The 24,967-nt window shown below is 30.4% G+C and overlaps 1 protein-coding gene across 5 annotated transcripts in view; it reads left to right on the plus strand.

The window, feature by feature from the left end:
- The window catches only part of LOC120421600 (zwei Ig domain protein zig-8-like), a 415,971-nt gene extending 395,920 nt beyond the window's left edge, over positions 1-20,051 (plus strand). For 2 of the 5 annotated variants that reach the window (XM_052711286.1, XM_052711287.1), the window contains 4 exons: positions 3,110-3,320; positions 11,761-11,888; positions 12,077-12,245; positions 18,760-20,042. In XM_052711286.1, coding sequence (XP_052567246.1) covers positions 3,110-3,320; positions 11,761-11,888; positions 12,077-12,245; positions 18,760-18,890 — 639 coding nt within the window. In that variant the 3' untranslated portion in view covers positions 18,891-20,042. Of the gene's footprint in view, positions 1-3,109; positions 3,321-11,760; positions 11,889-12,076; positions 12,246-18,759 lie in introns of all 5 variants that reach the window. The other 3 variants (XM_052711285.1, XM_052711283.1, XM_052711284.1) reach the window with 3 other exon arrangements.
- The last annotated feature ends 4,916 nt before the right edge of the window (positions 20,052-24,967 follow it).

Here is a 24,967-nt window from a genome sequence, read left to right on the forward strand (position 1 = left end):
TGTTTTGTTATTTGGTGAAAATGTATACTTTAATGCCCTGAAAACAGATTAAAAAAAAGTTGAATTGTGTGCTCATGCCAACCTCTGACTTCTTTGCCGATTTACATGTATGTAACCCCTTAACTTACATAATCCAAAAAGTTTTAACCCCAGGTCAAATTCATACGAAATTATATTTGATTCCTCCCATGATTTCCTCATAATCTCTTTGATGTTTCAGTATCTGAAGATAAACAATCCGACACTTGTCCGTTTCGAGCGAGTGTGGTTTTGCCCAAACTAAATCAATCAGGAGATTACACAGATAGGAAATATTAATCCCAAAGCCAATTTAGATCATATCATCCTATTCGTCTCTCTAAAAAAAACTTCTTTGCCAAAGCAAGGTGAGGATGCTTTGAAAACTTTTAATACTCGTTTAACAGCTTTTTAAAAATGATGAATCAATTTGAAAAAATAACTAGTTCACACTATCACAAAATTATTATTACAACAATCTGTAATTACATTAAATTATTGCCAATGAATCAATCCACTCAACGCAATGGCTGGGATTTACTGGCTATTCAAACAGATGAATGTGATCCTACGTTTAGTCTCTGAATGAATGGGGATAGCTGCAGGACTGGACTTGATTGTGGCCATGAATTATCGTTTATTTTCACCTCGATTGAATAAACGTTAGAGATTGAGATTAAATGTAGCTAATTTGGAATTTTTTTAATATTTTATTTAGGAAAATTACAAAATTACAATTTAGCCAACTAGGCTAGGTAAATTTTAAATTAATGATCGATTTTCCACCAAAACCGGAAATGGATTTCATTTGTATTTTATGATTCAACCCTCTACAACCTAACCCCGCCTTTAGATGGGCTTCGATCTAAAAAATCGCCAAACATCAATTTTCCAACCGATTTTTGATCTTTAAATTTAGATAGGCAAAATGTAATTATATTAGGTGGTAGAATAGGCCAAATACTACCAAAAACAAACATAGACTAAACAAGATAAATGCAAATTAAAATACAAAAAATAAAACAAGAAAAACATAAAACAAGAGAAGTAAAGTTTTTCGTAAAACAAAAGTTGCTCAAATTGACTTCCCGAACACGGGAAAATAAATATTTTCGAAAAAAAAATTGGGCAGTAGAGGGTTAACTAAAACTTTTCTACGTAATTTCCCTTTGACAAAAAGGCCATTTTGCATAAATGCTTTGTACAGTCTCCAAAAAATTTTGGTATCTAGACAAACATAAATGTAATGTAAATATTCTCAATTTAATATATTGGCCATAGTCGTATGTACTGGTTCAAAAAATAATTCAGATTAAAGTTACACTTTACAAAAATTACCTATTTACCTACCTTTTACGTAAAATTCTATGAAAAGTCTCCCTTATTCTCGAGCTTGGGAGTTTAGTTGTTAAAGTGTACCATATGCAATTTAAAGCAACATTATGTTTTTTTTTCAGATTTTTAAAGAGAGTGCCGATTTAAAAAAAATAAAAAGCATAGAATAATTCCTATAAAATTGTCAAAGAAACATTTAAGAATGTTTTTTTTTGGTCCTGAGATCTGTCATCAAAGAAAAAGTATTGAAAAAGCGTAAAAATTAAATTGTCGGTCTTGGTTTTGAAATTAAACCAAAAAATTGATTAACATTTAAGTGCTTCAAAATCAATATTTGGCCCTTGAGCAATGTCCTGATTTAAAATTCCAAAATATAGTTTTTTTCGAACGATTTAAAAGCTAAACAAATAATTATCTTTTTGGCATTCAAAATCAAACTTAAATTTCTGAGATATCGGCATATTTTCAAGGCTGTATCTCAAGATAAAAAAAAACCAATCTTCAATGTTTTAATGGTTCAGAAATAGCCTGGGTCGATTTTAAGAATTAAAAATATCTAACAAAAAGAGGATTTTCCTTTTTCAAAAGAAAATAAGTAGAATTTTCGATTGCAAAGTCGATTTTAAATGAAAACAAAATTTTGCTTGGAATTCAACATTATTTAAACAAATATTTTCTTAAAAATCATAATTTGGCTGCCACATTTTTATGTTTAGAACTAAAATAGTAGTTTATGCAAAATGTTGCAAAAAGAGGATTTTTTCAGCACGAGTCGTACATCTATCCAACGAGGTTCACCGAGTTGGATAAATACGACGAGTGCTGAAAAAATTAAGTTTTGCAACGAGTTCCATACAACATTTTTTGCAATTTCGAAAAACACCCGTCTAAATCAAAAAAATGTTGAAAAGTGTTACTTTTCGAAACAAGTGCTGAAAAGTTCAACTTTTCAGCACCCATTTCAGTGCTGAAAAGAAGAACTTTTCAGAATTTATTTTGAAAAGTGTTGCTATTCGATTCTGTTATTTTTGGTACAGAAAAGTAGGCTATTTCGTCGTTCAAGAATGACAGGAAAAGTAAGTAGTTTCACGACGGAATTGCAAAAATGCTTTTTTGAGCTCGATTGAAATTTGGTCTGACAAATTACCGCCGAGTTTTGGTTTTTGGAGAAATTGTATCGAAATAGTAGTTTATGCAACAAGTTGCAAAAAGTGGATTTTTTCAGCACGAGTCGTACATTTATCCAACGAGGTTCACCGAGTTGGATAAATACGAAGAGTGCTGAAAAAATCAAGTTTTGCAACGAGTTCCATACAACATTTTTTGCAATTCCGAAAAACACCCATTGAGTGAAATTTTAAGTCAAATTTTCATGTATTTTGTCCATAAATCGTTTAAATCAAAAACATTTTGAAAAGAGTTACTTTTCAAAACAAGTGCTGAAAAGTTCAACTTTTCAGCACCCATTTCAGTGCTGAAAAGTAGAACTTTTCAGCATTTATTTTGAAAAGTGTTGCTTTTCGATTCTGTTATTTTTGGTACAGAAAAGTAGGCTATTTCGTCGTTCAAGAATGACAGGAAAAGTAAGTAGTTTCACGACGGAATTGCAAAAAAATAATTTCATAATTGTTCAATATTTCGTGGTGAACACTGTCGAATAACAAACTTCAAACAAAATACGTATATTTATTGGCAAAAAGCCACCATAACCATTCAACTAGCAAAAGGCTCAACCATTTCGCTCCTCCCGTTCCAGGTCTCCTGGGTGCGGCACCGGGACATCCACCTGCTGACGGTGGGCCGCTACACGTACACCTCGGACCAGCGCTTCGAGGCGATGCACTCGCCCCACACCGAGGAGTGGACGCTCCGGATACGGTACGCCCAGCGGAAGGACTCGGGCATCTACGAGTGCCAGATCTCGACGACGCCCCCCATCGGTCACTTTGTCTATCTGACGGTTGTAGGTTAGTATCCTTGCCGGGGAATCTCTCTCTCTCTCTCTATTGTAGATAAGGTCGAGGAGGAGAAACAAGAGAAACAATTTTCATTTTGACTACACAATTAAGAGCAATCCAGCGCAAAACAATGATGCAAATTACAAGGTTTCGTTTGAATTGCAAGATTACAACTTAGAGCTGTCTTTTTGGGTCACTGGTGTTAGGGTGATTCGAAATTTCAAAGTTTCACATTCTGACAAAAATGTTCCGAAAAGAATTTCAATCATCCACCAACCTAAAAGGGGATTGGTCAACATTATGCACCACCCTTATTTAAAGAAAGAAAAACCCTGACATCAGCAAATTCACAGTTTCGAAATAACAGTGGCATTTGCCGTTGTTCCAAGACGACCATCTTTCATCGACCTGCAAAGTTGCAGATGCTGCTGCGATATCGCACTTTCACGCGAATAAAGGCAAACGATTTGAATTTCATGAAACAGCCAAAGCGAAAGGATGCTGCTTTTCTGTGTATAAATTTTCCCCTCGGTTGTCTAGGCCACGAGAGAAGAAAGATTTGACGTTCGCGAATTTCCACTGAATTGTTCAACTGGAAGTCATCGGACAGTTTGCAAGCGTTTCTTCGCTGGCTGGTTAGCTGGAGTGGAAAGCCAGGCATTTTTAACGTAGTTTTGGTGTGCATTTTACCTTGGGTGTCAAATTTGCATAACTCTCAGTAGCATCCGAGTGAATCGTCACAAAAGAGTGAGGAAATTTATGCAACAAAGTGTTGCGTCACTCAAGGTATCAACAACTGGTAAAGTTGAAAGAACAGCACATCGTGATTATTATCAGAGGATGTCAAAATATATACATGTAAAAAAACTCAAATCTGATCTACTGATAAGGCCACTAAAAGATTTGTTCAAATTTCTGCTGGTCTGACAAACTCAAATTTTTGGCCGGTCAAAGACGATTTTTGCAATGTTACAGTTATGTTCCTGTTAAAAAAAAGGAAATATTCAAGTTTTAATAACTTTTGTTAAGTTTTACGTCCTTATTCCGATCTGCGTTCCCAAAATGCAGCGATTCCATATCAAACCAGTAGAATCCAGATCAAAAGTGCTCAGATTTGGATCAAATTTCATAAGTGCTGCGTATTATTTTGACAATGTGCTCCTAAAATAGCGTTCTTTTGACGATTTTCGCAAAAACCTTTTTTTTAACAAAAATATATATCCAAAATGGCTGAACCAATTTTAGCTCGCCACATTTCAAAATAAATGTGATTAGTTGGACTTTTAAGTTTTTTTAACTGTAAGTGTTGTTTTGCCGGTTTTAAGATATGAGTTTAAGAAAAAAGAGGTTTTTGTGTGAATCATATAAAACGCTTTTTTAAGACCACCCTATTTTGAAAAGGATGACCTTAACTGCCAGAACAAAAAAAAACGCAGCTTTTTTGACATTTGAGCCAAATCTGAATACTTTCATCAAGATCTTTCCTTTGACGTGGAATCGTTTATTCATATTTTTATGCAGCTTAAGCTTAAGAGAATTGGATATTCTTACAATGTACTTGGCAAAAAATTGAAAAACTACAAAAAAAAAACATCAAAGAACAATCAAAAAGATTTCAAATACATTTGTTAACCGTTAACCGTTCTTTACCAATTTTAGCCGAAAAATACAATTGTTTCAAAAAAAGTAATTTTTTGAAAACTGGCGCATCGCTTTACTGAGAGACCGACAAATTAAAACCTTATCTGAGACAATTCCACATTATAATCTTGAAAAACAAGCAATTTATGATCGATTAAAAAAAAATAAAAAGGCTGTAGAAATTTTAACTGCAACCTCAAAATATATGCCAAAAATCAGGGAGTAGAGAATAATACTAAAAATAGAACATTTTCAGGAAATTATTGCAGCATTATTGAGTATTGGAAATCCATTTTAAAACGTTTTTGGTCGTATTCTTAAATTCTAAAATTCTAAAATTCTAAAATTCTTAAATATTTAAATTCTTAAATTCTTAAATTCTTAAATTCTCAAATTCTTAAATTCTTAAATTCTTAAATTCTTAAATTCTTAAATTCTGAAATTCTTAAATTCTTAAATTCTTAAATTCTTAAATTCTTAAATTCTTAAATTCTTAAATTCTTAAATTCTTAAATTCTTAAATTCTTAAATTCTTAAATTCTTAAATTCTTAAATTCTTAAATTCTTAAATTCTTAAATTCTTAAATTCTTAAATTCTTAAATTCTTAAATTCTTAAATTCTTAAATTCTTAAATTCTTAAATTCTTAAATTCTTAAATTCTTAAATTCTTAAATTCTTAAATTCTTAAATTCTTAAATTCTTAAATTCTTAAATTCTTAAATTCTTAAATTCTTAAATTCTTAAATTCTTAAATTCTTAAATTCTTAAATTCTTAAATTCTTAAATTCTTAAATTCTTAAATTCTTAAATTCTTAAATTCTTAAATTCTTAAATTCTTAAATTCTTAAATTCTTAAATTCTTAAATTCTTAAATTCTTAAATTCTTAAATTCTTAAATTCTTAAATTCTTAAATTCTTAAATTCTTAAATTCTTAAATTCTTAAATTCTTAAATTCTTAAATTCTTAAATTCTTAAATTCTTAAATTCTTAAATTCTTAAATTCTTAAATTCTTAAATTCTTAAATTCTTAAATTCTTAAATTCTTAAATTCTTAAATTCTTAAATTCTTAAATTCTTAAATTCTTAAATTCTTAAATTCTTAAATTCTTAAATTCTTAAATTCTTAAATTCTTAAATTCTTAAATTCTTAAATTCTTAAATTCTTAAATTCTTAAATTCTTAAATTCTTAAATTCTTAAATTCTTAAATTCTTAAATTCTTAAATTCTTAAATTCTTAAATTCTTAAATTCTTAAATTCTTAAATTCTTAAATTCTTAAATTCTTAAATTCTTAAATTCTTAAATTCTTAAATTCTTAAATTCTTAAATTCTTAAATTCTTAAATTCTTAAATTCTTAAATTCTTAAATTCTTAAATTCTTAAATTCTTAAATTCTTAAATTCTTAAATTCTTAAATTCTTAAATTCTTAAATTCTTAAATTCTTAAATTCTTAAATTCTTAAATTCTTAAATTCTTAAATTCTTAAATTCTTAAATTCTTAAATTCTTAAATTCTTAAATTCTTAAATTCTTAAATTCTTAAATTCTTAAATTCTTAAATTCTTAAATTCTTAAATTCTTAAATTCTTAAATTCTTAAATTCTTAAATTCTTAAATTCTTAAATTCTTAAATTCTTAAATTCTTAAATTCTTAAATTCTTAAATTCTTAAATTCTTAAATTCTTAAATTCTTAAATTCTTAAATTCTTAAATTCTTAAATTCTTAAATTCTTAAATTCTTAAATTCTTAAATTCTTAAATTCTTAAATTCTTAAATTCTTAAATTCTTAAATTCTTAAATTCTTAAATTCTTAAATTCTTAAATTCTTAAATTCTTAAATTCTTAAATTCTTAAATTCTTAAATTCTTAAATTCTTAAATTCTTAAATTCTTAAATTCTTAAATTCTTAAATTCTTAAATTCTTAAATTCTTAAATTCTTAAATTCTTAAATTCTTAAATTCTTAAATTCTTAAATTCTTAAATTCTTAAATTCTTAAATTCTTAAATTCTTAAATTCTTAAATTCTTAAATTCTTAAATTCTTAAATTCTTAAATTCTTAAATTCTTAAATTCTTAAATTCTTAAATTCTTAAATTCTTAAATTCTTAAATTCTTAAATTCTTAAATTCTTAAATTCTTAAATTCTTAAATTCTTAAATTCTTAAATTCTTAAATTCTTAAATTCTTAAATTCTTAAATTCTTAAATTCTTAAATTCTTAAATTCTTAAATTCTTAAATTCTTAAATTCTTAAATTCTTAAATTCTTAAATTCTTAAATTCTTAAATTCTTAAATTCTTAAATTCTTAAATTCTTAAATTCTTAAATTCTTAAATTCTTAAATTCTTAAATTCTTAAATTCTTAAATTCTTAAATTCTTAAATTCTTAAATTCTTAAATTCTTAAATTCTTAAATTCTTAAATTCTTAAATTCTTAAATTCTTAAATTCTTAAATTCTTAAATTCTTAAATTCTTAAATTCTTAAATTCTTAAATTCTTAAATTCTTAAATTCTTAAATTCTTAAATTCTTAAATTCTTAAATTCTTAAATTCTTAAATTCTTAAATTCTTAAATTCTTAAATTCTTAAATTCTTAAATTCTTAAATTCTTAAATTCTTAAATTCTTAAATTCTTAAATTCTTAAATTCTTAAATTCTTAAATTCTTAAATTCTTAAATTCTTAAATTCTTAAATTCTTAAATTCTTAAATTCTTAAATTCTTAAATTCTTAAATTCTTAAATTCTTAAATTCTTAAATTCTTAAATTCTTAAATTCTTAAATTCTTAAATTCTTAAATTCTTAAATTCTTAAATTCTTAAATTCTTAAATTCTTAAATTCTTAAATTCTTAAATTCTTAAATTCTTAAATTCTTAAATTCTTAAATTCTTAAATTCTTAAATTCTTAAATTCTTAAATTCTTAAATTCTTAAATTCTTAAATTCTTAAATTCTTAAATTCTTAAATTCTTAAATTCTTAAATTCTTAAATTCTTAAATTCTTAAATTCTTAAATTCTTAAATTCTTAAATTCTTAAATTCTTAAATTCTTAAATTCTTAAATTCTTAAATTCTTAAATTCTTAAATTCTTAAATTCTTAAATTCTTAAATTCTTAAATTCTTAAATTCTTAAATTCTTAAATTCTTAAATTCTTAAATTCTTAAATTCTTAAATTCTTAAATTCTTAAATTCTTAAATTCTTAAATTCTTAAATTCTTAAATTCTTAAATTCTTAAATTCTTAAATTCTTAAATTCTTAAATTCTTAAATTCTTAAATTCTTAAATTCTTAAATTCTTAAATTCTTAAATTCTTAAATTCTTAAATTCTTAAATTCTTAAATTCTTAAATTCTTAAATTCTTAAATTCTTAAATTCTTAAATTCTTAAATTCTTAAATTCTTAAATTCTTAAATTCTTAAATTCTTAAATTCTTAAATTCTTAAATTCTTAAATTCTTAAATTCTTAAATTCTTAAATTCTTAAATTCTTAAATTCTTAAATTCTTAAATTCTTAAATTCATAAATTCTTAAATTCTTAAATTCTTAAATTCTTAAATTCTTAAATTCTTAAATTCTTAAATTCTTAAATTCTTAAATTCTTAAATTCTTAAATTCTTAAATTCTTAAATTCTTAAATTCTTAAATTCTTAAATTCTTAAATTCTTAAATTCTTAAATTCTTAAATTCTTAAATTCTTAAATTCTTAAATTCTTAAATTCTTAAATTCTTAAATTCTTAAATTCTTAAATTCTTAAATTCTTAAATTCTTAAATTCTTAAATTCTTAAATTCTTAAATTCTTAAATTCTTAAATTCCTAAATTCTTAAATTCTTAAATTCTTAAAAAAAATATTCATGTGATAATTTTTAAATTTTCGATTTTTTTAAACATTGAATTTTATTGTTATTTCTAAATTTCTGATTGTGTAAATGTCTGGATTTCTGCTTTTGATTTCTTAAATTTTTTTACCCTAGAATATTTTTATTCTATTATTTTTTTTTAATTTTGGAATATTGAATTTTGTGTATCTGTTATTTTTTTTCTAAATTGCAGATTTGAAAAATGGATTTTTTTAAATGTGTATTTGTATTTTTAAATTTCTGAAGTTCTAAATTTTTGCGCTTTTGCTTTTGTTTTTATTTTTAGAATATTTGTATTGTTAAATTTCTAAATATCTGATTATTTTTATTATTGACTGTTACTTCTTGAAAATAAGTGAGAACATGCCAATGAGAAGGAATTCGCCTTCCAAACATATAAAAAATCCCCCCAATTAACATTCTAATCACGTTTTAATAAATAATCCTTCTCTTTAAAAAAAATGATTCCGGATGAAAAAAAAATCGTATCACGTCGTAATAAAAATTTTAACATTCGTGATATACAAGAAACTTTAACATCTAATCGCCACTCTTACCTATCTATTTCGGAAAACAACCGTGCCCCCCCAACATTTTGGACTAGTCGGCGCCCCTGGTACACACCCTTAGCAAAAGATTCATCAAAAGTACAAACAGAAAATAAGTGTAATAAAATTGTGTTTGTTGTCAAGGGAAAAAGGGAAATTTGAGTATTTAGAATAAGTTCTTAGGCAAAATTCCATTAACCCTCTGCAACCTAACCCCGCTTTTAGACAGGCTTCGATCCGAAAAATCGCCAAAAATCAATTTTCAACAAATTTTTGATCTTTAAAAAGCATTGGAAAGAAGAACTCTTAAAATTTTAGAAAATTTTAGGTTTGGAAGTTTGACTTGTTTTATGTGACTTTGCCAACGTTTTTAAAATTGTAATTTTTTTAGGGGTCTACTTTGGCTGTGTATTTTACTAACATTTCCTACATTTCCGTTGCTCAAAATGACCTCCAAAACACGGGAAAAATAAAAATCCTCGAAAAAAAATTTGGGCAGTAGAGGGTTAATAGCAGCATAGAGCAATTCAGGCTTAAATCAGGAATTTTTCTGGTACTTTTGTTCCCGACCCTCTCCGATTTGAATGAAACTCTTTAGACATATTATCCTAGGCCTATATAAGCCATTTTTGTATTTATGGAGCCAATTGGCTTTTTGAAAAAAATACACTGAAATAAAAATACACACCACTTCTAAGCGATATTTTTATTTCTAAGCTTAAAAGTTAAATTTGAAGGTGATGTCACGATTTTTTTTTCGTTCGAAATTTTTGAAGAAATAGCCTAAGAAGTCTAAAAAGACTGACGTAAAATGCAAGATGGTATGTCTCTCCTAAAAAAATACAAAAATTAATTTATTAAAACTGTTTTTTTTTTATGTGGCCTAAACGTCAAAATTTTTAAAAACCGATAGTGGGAATCGATTCCCTAGACAACTTTACATAAAAATCTCTATATTGACCATTGTCCTATGTTCAATCCTTGTAAAAATACAGCGGTTTTAAAAATTTTTGGTGGTTTTTGGAAATTTCTATATGACAGACTGGATTTTTCAGTCTCGTAAATATTTTTGCCGGAAAGCTCGTCCAATTTGCCATAAGTTTGCCTCTGACAGTTTTTCAATTTGACTCGTTTTAATATTTACGTATGCTTATTTACTATCCCGGTTTTCTACCAACTAAAAAAAATATTATATTTTCAGTTATGAGCAATGTAATAAAGCTTATATTTGAAAGCCCATACATCCAATTGATATTTATAGTTTTTAACATCACATGTCACATTTTTTCATCGTTATTTCAATGAATGTAACATAGATTACAAATTGAAATTGCTCAAAAAGCTTTACGATAACTTTCATTGAAGTTTTGAATAACGTCCTTTCACATTCTTTTTGGAATCTTATGTTATAAAAAAAATCATTTAAAATGCTACAAGCTTCACATTTTATAGTCCATGGTATGTACAATCAATGCTATATTAATTCGAAGATTATTTCAAATTAGCAGCATTTCACGGTGTTCACCAAATTTCACGAATTACGCGTCCTACGCAAAATCACGAAACTTCACTAGAGCCAGCAAGGTTTTTTATATTTTATCTTCAACTGTTTATTTGAAACTTTGTCTTGATACGTAAATGAAAAATGTAAAAAATACTGAAAGTGTGTACAAAAATACCAATTTGATAAAACAACAGCATACAACTGGTCAACTTTAACATCGAACAATTTTATCAACATTACAAAAAGGCTTGTAACAAAAACTGCTCAACATTACCTTTACATGGGAAAAAGAAAAGTATTCTTAAAAATTGTTGCAATTTGCGTTTCCAAGAATTAATTTAAAAAAAAAGCCATCAATTATTCACGGAATTGATATTATACAATTATTAAACTAATTAAGTTTCAATTCACGTTAAATATACATCGAATGAAACCCAAAGATTGCAATAATTTTCAATTAATTATAGTCAGCTGCCTTTTTGATCTTCAATCCATATAATTATTCGACGGCTTTGGATTAAATTCAACTTAAAATTAATTTAATTATTGTTTTTCACGCATCATCCAATTTCAAGCCACATCTCGTAATTAAAAAGTTTCCGATAATTGTTGAATCGCGGTGAAATCACGTTAATTCGCAAATGAAACAACAGCGCTTCAATATGATTGCATTATTGCCGGCCCCGCAATTATTCCCCCAATGCTTCAATCAAGCAACAATAACCATTTTCCCCGTGTTTTCACCCGTTTACTCATTGTACCCCTTGACCTCTCTTTTTTCCGCCATTTTCACCGCTCGTTCTGCCGCGAATGACCTGGAACACTGCCCGACTGTTGCCACACTGCCCGGCTGTCACTGCCCCCTGGGGGAGGTCATCTTCCGCGTCAAGAACCAGTGACAGAGATTAACGGCGGACCTGATTTATTTATCAACAAGGGCTCGACGATAAATCTCACCTGCACCGTCAAGTACGCCCCGGAGCCCCCTCCGGCCGTGGTCTGGAAGCACAACCGAGACGTAAGTAAAACTGTAACACGCTGGCGGTTCGGGGTCATCCGGGAGCTACGCAGAAGACATTGTCCTCTTGGCGGTACGGAGTAGCTTCAGGATGGTCCCCATCACAGCATTGTGCCACAGGTTGCGCACGTGACACCACGTGTACCAGCAACTCAAACTCTCATCTCTCTCTCTCTCTCTCTTGGCAGGACATAAACTTTGATTCGCCCCGGGGAGGCATCTCGCTGGTGACGGAAAAGGGCGTACTGACCTCGAGCCGGCTGCTGGTCCAGAAGGCGATAGCCAGCGACTCGGGGCTGTACACGTGCGAGCCCTCGAACGCGAACCCGGCCTCGGTGCGGGTGCACATACTGAATGGTAAGTACACACGCGGGTGGTGGAACTTTTGTCTCCAAGAGATTACTTTTTTTGTTTTGTATATTTTATCCCTGGTGGAAAAAGTACAATTTCGTGAGCAACCTGCTCTGATCATGTTCATATTTAGTAAGAGACATTTTCAAAATTTTAATTGTCATGACAAATTGAAAACATTGCTCAAGAGCCTAAAGCGCCTTGAAAGTTATAAGCATTACAAAAAATATATATTTGAGACTATCCATAAATCCATAAAACATATTCCATCATTTTACAATGCAAGATCAAATTTGTCATCTTAAATTATTTTACATTTTTTTAATAAAATTCACTGTTTTCAAGTTATGAACAAAAGTGCCTGAAAAACGAGCACTTTTGAAAAATGTTGTAGAACATGAAATATTCCTTAATTGTTTTTTTATCGCCATCTTTATTCTCAGTATGTCTAAATCATCGATCATATTTTTACTGGTGAAATCTTGGCAATTATTTGATTTTCAATACATTGTTCAAAACATGTTAAAAAAAAGTATTTTGTGAAATGTTCTGCTATTTAATTTAAATTGAGCAATTCTCTACGAAATCGGTCTTTTTTCTTCAATTTTAATTTTTGTATTTTTTAATCAGACTGAAACTTTTTTGGTGCCTTCGGTATGCCCAAAGAAGCCATTTTGCATCATTAGTTTGTCCATATAATTTTCCATACAAATTTCGCAGCTGTCCATACAAAAATGATGTCTGAAAATTCAAAAATCTGTATCTTTTGAAGGAATTTTTTGATCGATTTGGTATCTTCGGCAAAGTTGTAGGCATGGATACGGACTACACTGGAAAAAAATGATACACGGTAAAAAAAATTTGGTGTTTTTTTTATTTAACTTTTTATCACTAAAACTTGATTTGCAAAAAACACTATTTTTATTTTTTTTTTATTTTTTGATATGTTTTAGAGGACATAAAATGCCAACTTTTCAGAAATTTCCAGGTTGTGCAAAAAATCATTGACCGAGTTATGAATTTTTTAATCAATACTTATTTTTTCAAAAAATCGAAATATTGGTCGCAACATTTTTTCAACTTCATTTTTCGATGTAAAATCAAATTTGCAATCAAAAAGTACTTTAGTAAAATTTTGATAAAGTGCACCGTTTTCAAGTTAAATCCATATTTAGGTTACTTTTTTGAAAATAGTCGCAGTTTTTAATTTTTTTAAATTAGTGCACATGTTTGCACACTTAAGGAAAAAATATTTTTGAAAAGCTGAGAAACTTCTCTATATTTTGCTTCTTCGGACTTTGTGGATACGACCTTTAGTTGCTGAGATATTGCCATGCAAATGTTTAAAAACAGGAAAATTGATGTTTTCTAAGTCTCACCCAAACAACCCACCATTTTCTAACGTCAATATCTCAGCAACTAATGGTCCGATTTTCAATGTTAATATATGAAACATTTGTGAAATTTTCCGATCTTTTCGAAAAAAATATTTTCAAAATTTTCAAATCAAGACTAACATTTCAAAAAGGCTAAATATTCAATATTACGCCCTTTTAAAATGTCAGTCTTGATTTGAAAATTTTGAAAATAATGTTTTCGAAAAGATCGGAAAATTTCACAACTGTTTCATATATTAACATTGAAAATCGAACCATTAGTTGCTGAGATATCGACATTAAAAAATGGTGGGCTGTTTGGGTGAGACTTAGAAAACATCAATTTTCCTGTTTTCAAACCTTTGCATTGCAATATCTCAGCAACTAAAGGTCGTATCAACAAAGTCCGAAGAAGCAAAATATAGAGAATTTTCTCAGCTTTTCAAAAATATTTTTTCCTAAAGTGTGCAACTATGTGCACTAATTAAAAAAAAATTAAAAACTGCGACTATTTTCAAAAAAGTCACCTAAATATGGATTTAACTTGAAAACGGTGCACTTTATCAAAATTTTACTTCAGTACTTTTTGATTGCAAATTTGATTTTACATCGAAAAATGAAGTTGATCGATTTTTTGAAAAAATAAGTATTGATTAAAAAATTCATAACTCGGTCATTGATTTTTTGCACAACCTGGAAATTTCTGAAAAGTTGGCATTTTATGTCCTCTAAAACATATCAAAAAATAAAAAAAATTAAAAATAGTGTTTTTTTTGCAAATCAAGTTTTAGTGATAAAAAGTTAAATAAAAAAATCACCAAATTTTTTATACCGTGTATCATTTTTTTCCAGTGTAGTCCGTATCCATGCCTACAACTTTGCCGAAGACACCAAATCGATCAAAAAATTCCTTCAAAAGATACAGATTTTTGAATTTTCATACATCATTTTTGTATGGACAGCTGCGAAATTTGTATGGAAAATTATATGGACAAACTAATGATGCAAAATGGCTTCTTTGGGCATACCGAAGGCACCAAAAAAGTTTCAGTCGGATTAAAAAATACAAAAAAAATCGAATGACCGAAATCCTAGAGAACTGCTCAATTTCAAAATCAAAAATTGAGCCTTAAATTTGAAAATTTTATAAATAAAGGTTCTAGCTTTCAAAAATTTCTGATTGAGACTCCAATTTAGCAAAGGTAAACTTTTCAAAAAAAAATGTAATTTATTTCTTTAGCATAATTCCTGTATTTAGCATTATTCCTATATACTCATTTTTTTTAGAATTTTTAGCAGATTTTTGAATTTTACGTGTTTTGGGGTAAGAAATATTACAAGCTTTGAACAATTAAACACCATAGGAAAAAAACGTCAGTCGATATTACAATGAGTTAAATTTGGTAATCAATGCACTAATTACTTTTGTTGCTCTATGTCTACAAATCCAAAACCAAGAGAAACATCCAAATATTGTGCAAAAAACATGACTTAACAGCTGTCTGGCTCCAGCGATTTTTTTAAAAGTCGATACAGCGGACTCTCTCGTTGTCGATATTGAAGAGACCATCGAGAACGGGAGGTAACAAATTATAAAACGAAAAGTTAAAGCATGCTTCTTGAAGAGACTGAAAAAAATATTGACAGCTGGAGCAATATTGATACAGTGGACTCTCTCGTTGTCGATATTGAAGGAACCGTCGAAAGTGGGAGTTATCAAATAATAGAATAAAAAATCAAAGCAATCTATTCGAAGGGACTGAAACGTTTTTGACAGCTGGAGCAATATTGATACCGAGAAGATCGACAGCCAGAGAGTTCACTGTATCGAGAAGATCGACAGCTAGAGAGTCGACTGTATTTCACAAAAAAAATATTTATTTTTGTTGAAAACAAACATGCAATCAAAAATTCCATCATTTTGGAAAAAATACACTGCCACGTAGTTTATGCACGATCCCCTATCTGAATGTTAGTTAGAAATTGGCTTGAAAATTAAATGACTACAAAAAAAAATCTAAAGATATTTACGTGCAATCCACTTTAAACAATTCCGTATTAACTTTTCAAATAGGGCGAATCTGTAGATGTAAACAAACAGTCTATCTCACATGCTCTACTGCCAGTTCACGTTGAGTAAGAAAGGGATAGGCTGCTTGTTTACATCTATGGGTAATTCTCTACCAACTCACACGAAATCGGGAAAAGTTGCCCCGACCCCTCTTCGATTTGCGTGAAACTTTGTCCTAAGGGGTAACTTTTGTCCTTGATCACGAATCCGAGGTCCGTTTTTTGATATCTCGTGACGGAGGGGCGGTACGACCCCTTCCATTTTTGAACATGCGAAAAAAAAGGTGTTTTTCAATAATTTGCAGCCTGAAACGGTGATGAGATAGAAATTTTGCATCAAAGGGACTTTTATGTAAAATTAGACGCCCAATTTGATGACGTACTCAGAATTCCGAAAAAACGTATTTTTCATCGAAAAAAACAATAAAAAAGTTTTAAAAATTCTCCCATTTTCCGTTACTCGACTGTAAAAAATTTTGGAACATGTCATTTTATGGGAAATTTAATGTACTTTTCGAATCTACAGTGTCCCAGAAGGGTCATTTTTTCATTTAGAACAAAATTTTTCATTTTAAAATTTCGTGTTTTTTCTAACTTTGCAGGGTTATTTTTTAGAGTGTAACAATGTTCTACAAAGTTGTAGAGCAGACAATTACAAAAATTTTGATATATAGACATAAGGGGTTTGCTTATAAACATCACAAGTTATCGCGATTTTACGAAAAAAAGTTTTGAAAAAGTTACTTTTTGCGTTTCTCTTTGTTTCGTCGTCCGTGTCTGTCGCGGGTGACCATGAACGGCCATGATCGATGACGACCAACTTTTTTAAAACTTTTTTTCGTAAAATCGTGATAACTTGTGATGTTTATAAGCAAACCCCTTATGTATATATATCAAAATTTTTGTAATTGTCTGCTCTACAACTTTGTAGAACATTGTTACACTCTAAAAAATAACCCTGCAAAGTTAGAAAAAACACGAAATTTTAAAATGAAAAATTTTGTTCTAAATGAAAAAATGACCCTTCTGGGACAATGTAGATTCGAAAAGAACATTAAATTTCCCATAAAATCACATGTTCCAAAATTTTTTACAGTCGAGTAACGGAAAATGGGAGAATTTTTAAAACTTTTTTAGTGTTTTTTTCGATGAAAAATACGTTTTTTCGGAATTCTGATTACGCCATCAAATCGGGCGTCTAATTTTACATAAAAGTCCCTTTGACACCAAATTTCTATCTCATCACCGTTTCAGGCTGCAAATTATTGAAAAACACCTCTTTTTTCGCATGTGCAAAAATGGAAGGGGTCGTACCGCCCCTCCGTCACGAGATATCAAAAAACGGACCTCGGATTCGTGATCAGGGACAAAAGTTACCCCTTAGGACAAAGTTTCACGCAAATCGAAGAGGGGTCGGGGCAACTGCTGTGTGAGTTGGCGGAGAATTACCCCTATGGAATTGCCCTATTGAAAAGTTAATACGGAATTTTAAATCCAATTTCAATTTTTTTGTGTGGAGTTTGTGTGCGAGCTGCATCGGAGGATAACTGGTCCAAACCTGCGCGCAATTCCATTTATTAACCATTATATTCGCGCTGATCCCTGTTTGGCCTGATGGGATTGGAAGTTTAAAGCGACCGTCTGGTTCTTGTTCTATGTTTAGGCGGGGCCAGACAATGCCCATTGAACTCGTAATTGGGCCGCCAGAATCACTGCAATTCTGAAATGGGTCATTGGAAGCAGCGCGAGGGCTGTCACCACCTAATACCCGGAACTGAGATATGTTGTATCAGCAAAAACCAAGTCTGATACAAACTATACTTTCCCATAATTTCGCTGCCTGCCAGCGGCAATTGGATTGGACCACACACACACATTAAATTTTGTCCATTGCCCTTATGTCGAAAGAAGCAATTTTGCATCATTAGTTTTTCCATAGAAGTCTCCATACAATTTAAGGGTATGGTCATACTAAATGAATATGTAAATGTGTGAAATTCTTTATCTTGAAAAGGAATATTTTGATCGATTTGGTGTCTTCGGCAAAGTTGTAGATTATGATTAGGACTTTTTGGAAGATGTATGTAGATACACGGAAAAAAAACACTGAATGTTGATTCTTAAAGTAATTTCTACTTACGATATTTTGCAAACTATTGGTACGATTTTCAATGTTAAAAATGAAATTGTCTGATAAATTGAATAAATAAAAATAAAATGTGAACTAAAATATGAAATGAGGAGAATTATCTCTTTGAAGACCTTTTTATAATTTACAGTCCAGACTCGATTATCCGAAGCCTCGATTATCCGAAGTTCGATTATCCGAAGGTTTGTATGGGACTTCGGATAATCGAATCTCGAACAAAAAAATGTTTTTTTTTTCTTTTTCTTGTTTTAAACATTAAATTCGAGTTCTGCGACCCCATTTTAGTCAAATTTGAATAGTTAATTGCTTATTAAATAATAAAATCTGGATTTTTTTTAAATGATCCAACAAACCAAATTTTTAGTTATTGCTTTTTGGGTGTTTTTAATACCCCTGACTCACGGCGGTCTCAAAAACACCCAAAAAGCAAAAAAAGGAAATTTGGTTTGTTGAACCTTTTCAAAAAAAAACTCCAGAAATGCATTTTTTCAATATTTCGTCACTTTAGCATAGTTTAGGGGTCATACTTAATCTCAACAATAAAAAATTGGACAACGATTTTTTTTGTGATTTGATTATCCGAAGATTCGTTTATCCGAAGTGAAATTTTTCCGAGGCCTTCGCATAATCGAGTTTGAACTGTATTCTTGATTTAAAAATTATGAAGTAATTGTTAGTGGAAAAAGTTACAATTTATAACATTGAAAATCGAACCAATGCTTTCCAGATTATCGTCAGTTGAAAATTACATGCTATTAAGGTGACATTCATTAAAACTCATTTTCATCGTTTCGAATTCTTTATGAGGTTTTGACCAAATTTTAGTACACATATTCAAAACAAGTTCCCCCTACTAGTGACGCTTTCTCTTTTCTCTCCCTCTTCTCCCTACCCCCTCCCCCTTTCCCAACCCGTTTCGTTCCAGGAGAACACCCAGCGGCGATGCACCACGGCATGTCGACCATCCTGGCCGGCCCGAGCTTAGTGGTGTTTGTGCTGACCACGCTGCTCCTCTACTACCATCACAGCATCCGGTGGAAGCATCTCCTAACGTAGTCACCCTTCATCACGCTAACGCTAACTCCTATTACCACTAACACTACCACCACCGTCAGCAAAATCTTCTCAACAGCTCACTCAGCCACAAGAACAAAACTACTCTTTTGTACAGTCACCGCGACTTGATGATGTCCGTTTCAGCATTGGATCACCCTATCAACATTGTACTACTACACAGATTGAGAAGAAGTAGAAGAAGAGAGAAGAGGTCAGCAATCGCGTCTATTCGTGTGTCAAACAAAAACAAACAAAACAAAACACTCTATTTGCTAGTTGAGAAATTAGGTTAATTGAACAAAGAAATTGAACTTTTTTATATAAATGTATATTGCCGAGTCCACAACCACAGCAAACGTCGCCGAAAACGAAACCGGAAGGAGGGGCGTGGCATTTGTATAGAATAAATTGCGAGATGTATGTGTGAGAGTGGCGGTGTGTTTGTTGGGTGGCATTGTGCAATGATTAACGATGCTGTTGAGCCAATGCAATATATGCGGAAACCATAGATATATATTTTTCATTTTCTGGAATCGAACTGTAAATCGCTCAACACAATAGGTGCGTGCTTGTGTGCAAATAGAGCGAAAGGTTTGTTTTATTAATTGAATTTATATTATCGATTGGATTGCGTGTGCGTGTGGGTGTGTTTGTGTTGGTGGAAGAGCTGAGTGCAGGGTAAAATTTCCGTTCTGTTTATTTGTGCATCACCAAGTGCACTCGATTAGCGATTACTGTGTTGGATTTGCGTGAAGCAGTATCTGAATCATGAATATTTTGAAATTAACGAATAGTTGGTTGGATTTTTGTATGAATATTTCATGGTCGTTATTTTACCATTTTACCACTGAACACAATGAATCTCGTACATAATTTATTCAAAATTACGATTCCTTTGTTAGTCTCAACATTTTTAAAGCGTTCTTTAAGTTGGATTGTGAAATTTAAAAATGGTGATGAGCTGCAGGTGTAAATTTAGAGAAAATATAAGTTTTGTTAACAAATACAGTAAGAAGGTGCATATCATATATGCACAGTATGCATCGTTGAATTTTAGAAGGTTTCTGATTGAATGAGTTTTACTGCGAAAAAGAAATGGGTAATTCTCCGCCATCTCACACAGCAGTTGCCCCGACCCATCTTTGATTTGCGTGAAACTTTGTCCTAAGGGGTAACTTTTGTCCCTGATCACGAATCCAAGGTCCGTTTTTTTTATATCTCGTGACGGAGGGGCGGTACGACCCCTTCCATTTTTGAACATGCGAAAAAAGAGGTGTTTTTAAATAATTTGCAGCCTGAAACGGTGATGAGATATAAATTTGGTGCCAAAGGGACTTTTATGTAAAATAAGACGCCCGATTTGATGGCGTACTCAGAATTCCGAAAAAACGTATTTTTCATCGAAAAAAACACTAAAAAAGTTTTAAATATTCTCTCATTTTCCGTTACTTGACTGTAAAAAAATTTGAAACATGTAATTTTATGGGAAATTTAATGTACTTTTCGAATCTACATTGACCCAGAAGGATCATGTTTTCATTTAGAACATTTTTTTTCATTTTAAAATTTCGTGTTTTTTCTAACTTTGCAGGGTTATTTTTTAGAGTATAACAATATTCTACAAAATTGTAGAGCAGACAATTACAAAAATTTTGATATATAGACCTAAGGGGTTTGCTCATAAACATTCCAAGTTATCGCGATTTTACGAAAACAAGTTTTGAAAAAGTTGGTCGTCATCGATCATGGTCGTTCATGGTCACCCGCGACAGACACGGACGACGAAACAAAAAGAAACGCAAAAAGTAACTCTTTCAAAACTTTTTTTCGTAAAATCGCGATTACTCGTGATGTTTATAAGCAAACCCCTTATGTCTATATATCAAATTTTTTGTAATTGTCTGCTCTACAATGTTGCAGAATATTGTTACACTCTAAAAAATAACCCTGCAAAGTTAGAAAAAACACGAAATTTTAAAATAAAACAAAATGGGTACCAAATGAAAACATGAACATTCTGGGTCAATGTAGATTCGACAAGAACATTAAATTTCCCATAAAATGACATGATCCAAAAAATTGTACAGTCGAGTAACGGAAAATGGGAGAATATTTAAAACTTTTTTAGTGTTTTTTTCGATGAAAAATACGATGAAAATTTTCGGAATTCTGAGTACGTCATCAAATTGGGCGTCTAATTTTACATAAAAGTCCCTTTGTTACCAAATTTCTATCACATCACCGCTCAGGCTGCAAATTATTGAAAAACACCTTTTTTTCGCATGTTCAAAAATGGAAGGGGTCGTACCGCCCCTCCGTCACGAGATATCAAAAAACGGACCTTGGATTCGAGATCATATGACATAATTTATATTTTTCTGAATGTTTCATAAGCATTATTTATTTCTTTTATTTTTGTAAAATAGGGTTTAAAGTTTTCGACTGGCTGGCTTATAATTTAATTTCAGTTAAGTTTGCAACCGATTAGTAATAAAAATCTACACATTTATACCACAATTGGTCATTCGATTGCTGATTTTATGACATGCAACCGTAACCACAACCCCAACATTACCTCTTTTTTGAGTAATTTTACCTGAAAAAATGTGCAAAAATGTGAACCTGATGAAAATTTACCAGTTACTAATGCAATATTACACATTTTTTGACACAAAACATTCCCTGATAAAAAAAAAACTATCATTCAAGTTGTTGTTTTCACTTATTTGGCAACACTTTTTGGATGAACTTGCTTGCTCACTTCCTATTAAGCAATTTATAACAAATTTTGAGAGAATTGCTCGTAACCTGGAGTGGCATGGAGCCCTTCTGGAATGACAATTACCACAACCAGGAATGACCGAGAGCCCTCATGGATGTTCGACACAGGAAATTTAAAGAACCATGCCAGATTTGGAACAACTCCATTCATTATTCTTGGTACTGAGTGTGAAAATAAATATTTCGACCGAATTTTCACATTTCAGATTTAACAGTTTTTTTAACAGACATACTGGTCATGTCGATAACATAACCGCGTGCAAAGTTTTTTTTCCCTACTCTCGTTTTCATTTTAATGTCCAACAAACACTTTAAAATCTTGTAAAAGATTGAAATATTTTTTTTGTATTTTTTTATGCTCGCAATTTTTATTTTTACTGCTATTGAAAAATCATAATTTTTAAAAGCTAAAGCTTGTAAGTGCAAGTTTCAAAAAAATATTAGTGGAAGATCTGAGGAGCAATTCTCTGCTGCTTCGGTTAATGAGGGATATTGTTTTTGGTATGCTCGAAGAAGGAATATTCCATTCGTCCATACAAGTTTTCATACAAATTTGCGACGTGATTATTAAACCTTGTATCTTTGAAAAAAAAACTTATTATGTTTTGTCACAAAAGAAATGCATTTATAAATAATTTTTAATACATTATATTTTGGATAAAAATCACAATAAATGGCATCTTTTGAGCACAGAGGCAGAACGTGAAAAGTTGTGTTTCCACAATCAGGCTGATACAAACATTTTCAATGATTTTGACATGCAGGTCTTGGTGAAAAACATTCAAAAAAAATTTAAATAGCAAGCCAGAATTTCAACATTTAAATGCAAAAAGGCATGGAAAATGTCATTTTGCAATTAAATATTATTAGAAATCCAAAAATTCAAAGATTTTTTTTTGAGGAATAAAAACCTTTTGCGGTACTTTGCAATGAAAATTCACAGATGCTCACCATATTTCTGAATCAATATCTTTGCTCAAAACTCTTTGTTTAATGATTTTTTTTTTCTATTAAATTTTATGTCTTAAAAATAATTGGTTTAAATATTCATAGGGCTGATGCAATATTATTCAAAATATTGATCTGCTTGAATCGAATTTGATTTTGAAATTATTTATTTTCATAATTTAAAAAAATTAAAAAAAATGGACAAATTTCAAACAAAAAAAAATTAAAACGTTATTTGTTTGTCTGCGAGTTTTTTGTTTGTTTTTTTTTATTTCTTAATTTTGTTTATTATTATATCAGAGAAACTCTCCGATTTCAACCTTTTTTATTTTTTGATTAGGCTCAAACTTTGACCAAAGAAGCTATTTTTTGTCATTGGTTCACCCATACAAGTCTCCATAAAATTTCGGCAGCTGTCCATACAAAAATGGTACCTGAATATTCGAAAATCTGTAACTTTTAAATGTGTCTTCGGCAAAGTTGTAGGTATTGTTCAAGAATATTCAGAAAAAATAGATTGAAAAGATTTTTGTTTGAAAGATTATTTAATTAACTTTTTTTTCACAAAAAAAACTAAATTTCCTATAATACTTATTTTTTGATTGTCGAGATTTTCTGATATGTTTTGGGGGACAAAAACCCGCCACTTTTGAGCTATAGTGAAGTTAATTTTCCTGTTTCTTTTTTTAAGCCGCTGTTTCTCAACAACCAGAGGACCAATCTTCAATGTCTCTTAGACAATTTTATAGCAAATTTTCTGAACTTTTCAAATAAAAGATTTTCAGAAATGGTCACTCATAGTCTCTTTTTTAAATGGGTAATTCTCCGCCAACTCACACAGCAGTTGCCCCGACCCCTCTTCGATTTGCGTGAAACTTTGTCCTAAGGGGTAACTTTTGTCCCTGATCACGAATCCGAGGTCCGTTTTTTGATATCTCGTGACGGAGGGGCGGTACGACCCCTTCCATTTTTGAACATGCGAAAAAAGAGGTGTTTTTCAATAATTTGCAGCCTGAAACGGTGATGAGATATAAATTTGGTGCCAAAGGGACTTTTATGTAAAATAAGACGCCCGATTTGATGGCGTACTCAGAATTCCGAAAAAACGTATTTTTCATCGAAAAAAACACTAAAAAAGTTTTAAAAATTCTCCCATTTTCCGTTACTCGACTGTAAAAAATTTTGGAACATGTCATTTTATGGGAAATTTAATGTACTTTTCGAATCTACATTGTCCCAGAAGGGTCATTTTTTCATTTAGAACAAAATTTTTCATTTTAAAATTTCGTGTTTTTTCTAACTTTGCAGGGTTATTTTTTAGAGTGTAACAATGTTCTACAAAGTTGTAGAGCAGACAATTACAAAAATTTTGATATATAGACATAAGGGGTTTGCTTATAAACATCACGAGTTATCGCGATTTTACGAAAAAAAAGTTTTGAAAAAGTTGGTCGTCATCGATCATGGCCGTTCATGGTCACCCGCGACAGACACGGACGACGAAACAAAGAGAAACGCAAAAAGTAACTTTTTCAAAACTTTTTTTTCGTAAAATCGCGATAACTTGTGATGTTTATGAGCAAACCCCTTATGTCTATATATCAAAATTTTTGTAATTGTCTGCTCTACAACTTTGTAGAACATTGTTACACTCTAAAAAATAACCCTGCAAAGTTAGAAAAAACACAAAATTTTAAAATGAAAAATTTTGTTCTAAATGAAAAAAATGACCCTTCTGGGACAATGTAGATTCGAAAAGTACATTAAATTTCCCATAAAATGACACGTTCCAAAATTTTTTACAGTCGAGTAACGGAAAATGGGAGAATTTTTAAAACTTTTTTAGTGTTTTTTTCGATGAAAATTACGTTTTTTCGGAATTCTGAGTACGCCATCAAATCGGGCGTCTAATTTTACATAAAAGTCCCTTTGACACCAAATTTCTATCTCATCACCGTTTTAGGCTGCAAATTATTGAAAAACACCTCTTTTTTCGCATGTTCAAAAATGGAAGGGGTCGTACCGCCCCTCCGTCACGAGATATCAAAAAACGGACCTCGGATTTGTGATCAGGGACAAAAGTTACCCCTTAGGACAAAGTTTCACGCAAATCGAAGAGGGGTCGGGGCAACTTTTCCCGATTTCGTGTGAGTTGGTAGAGAATTACCCAAATCGAAAAACTGACTTTTTGCAAAACATAAGTACTTTTCGTTTGCAAATTAAATTTTACATAATATAATTGGGTAAAAAAAGGCTTGCATGAAATCCAAAATCAAAAAATCACAATTTTTCAAAAAATCTTCACTCGGCGGCAGAGTTTTTGACCATACATATCTGTGGCTCAAATG

Source organism: Culex pipiens, chromosome 3, assembly GCF_016801865.2.
Source record: "Culex pipiens pallens isolate TS chromosome 3, TS_CPP_V2, whole genome shotgun sequence".
In the NCBI taxonomy this organism is placed as follows: Eukaryota; Metazoa; Arthropoda; class Insecta; order Diptera; family Culicidae; genus Culex; species Culex pipiens.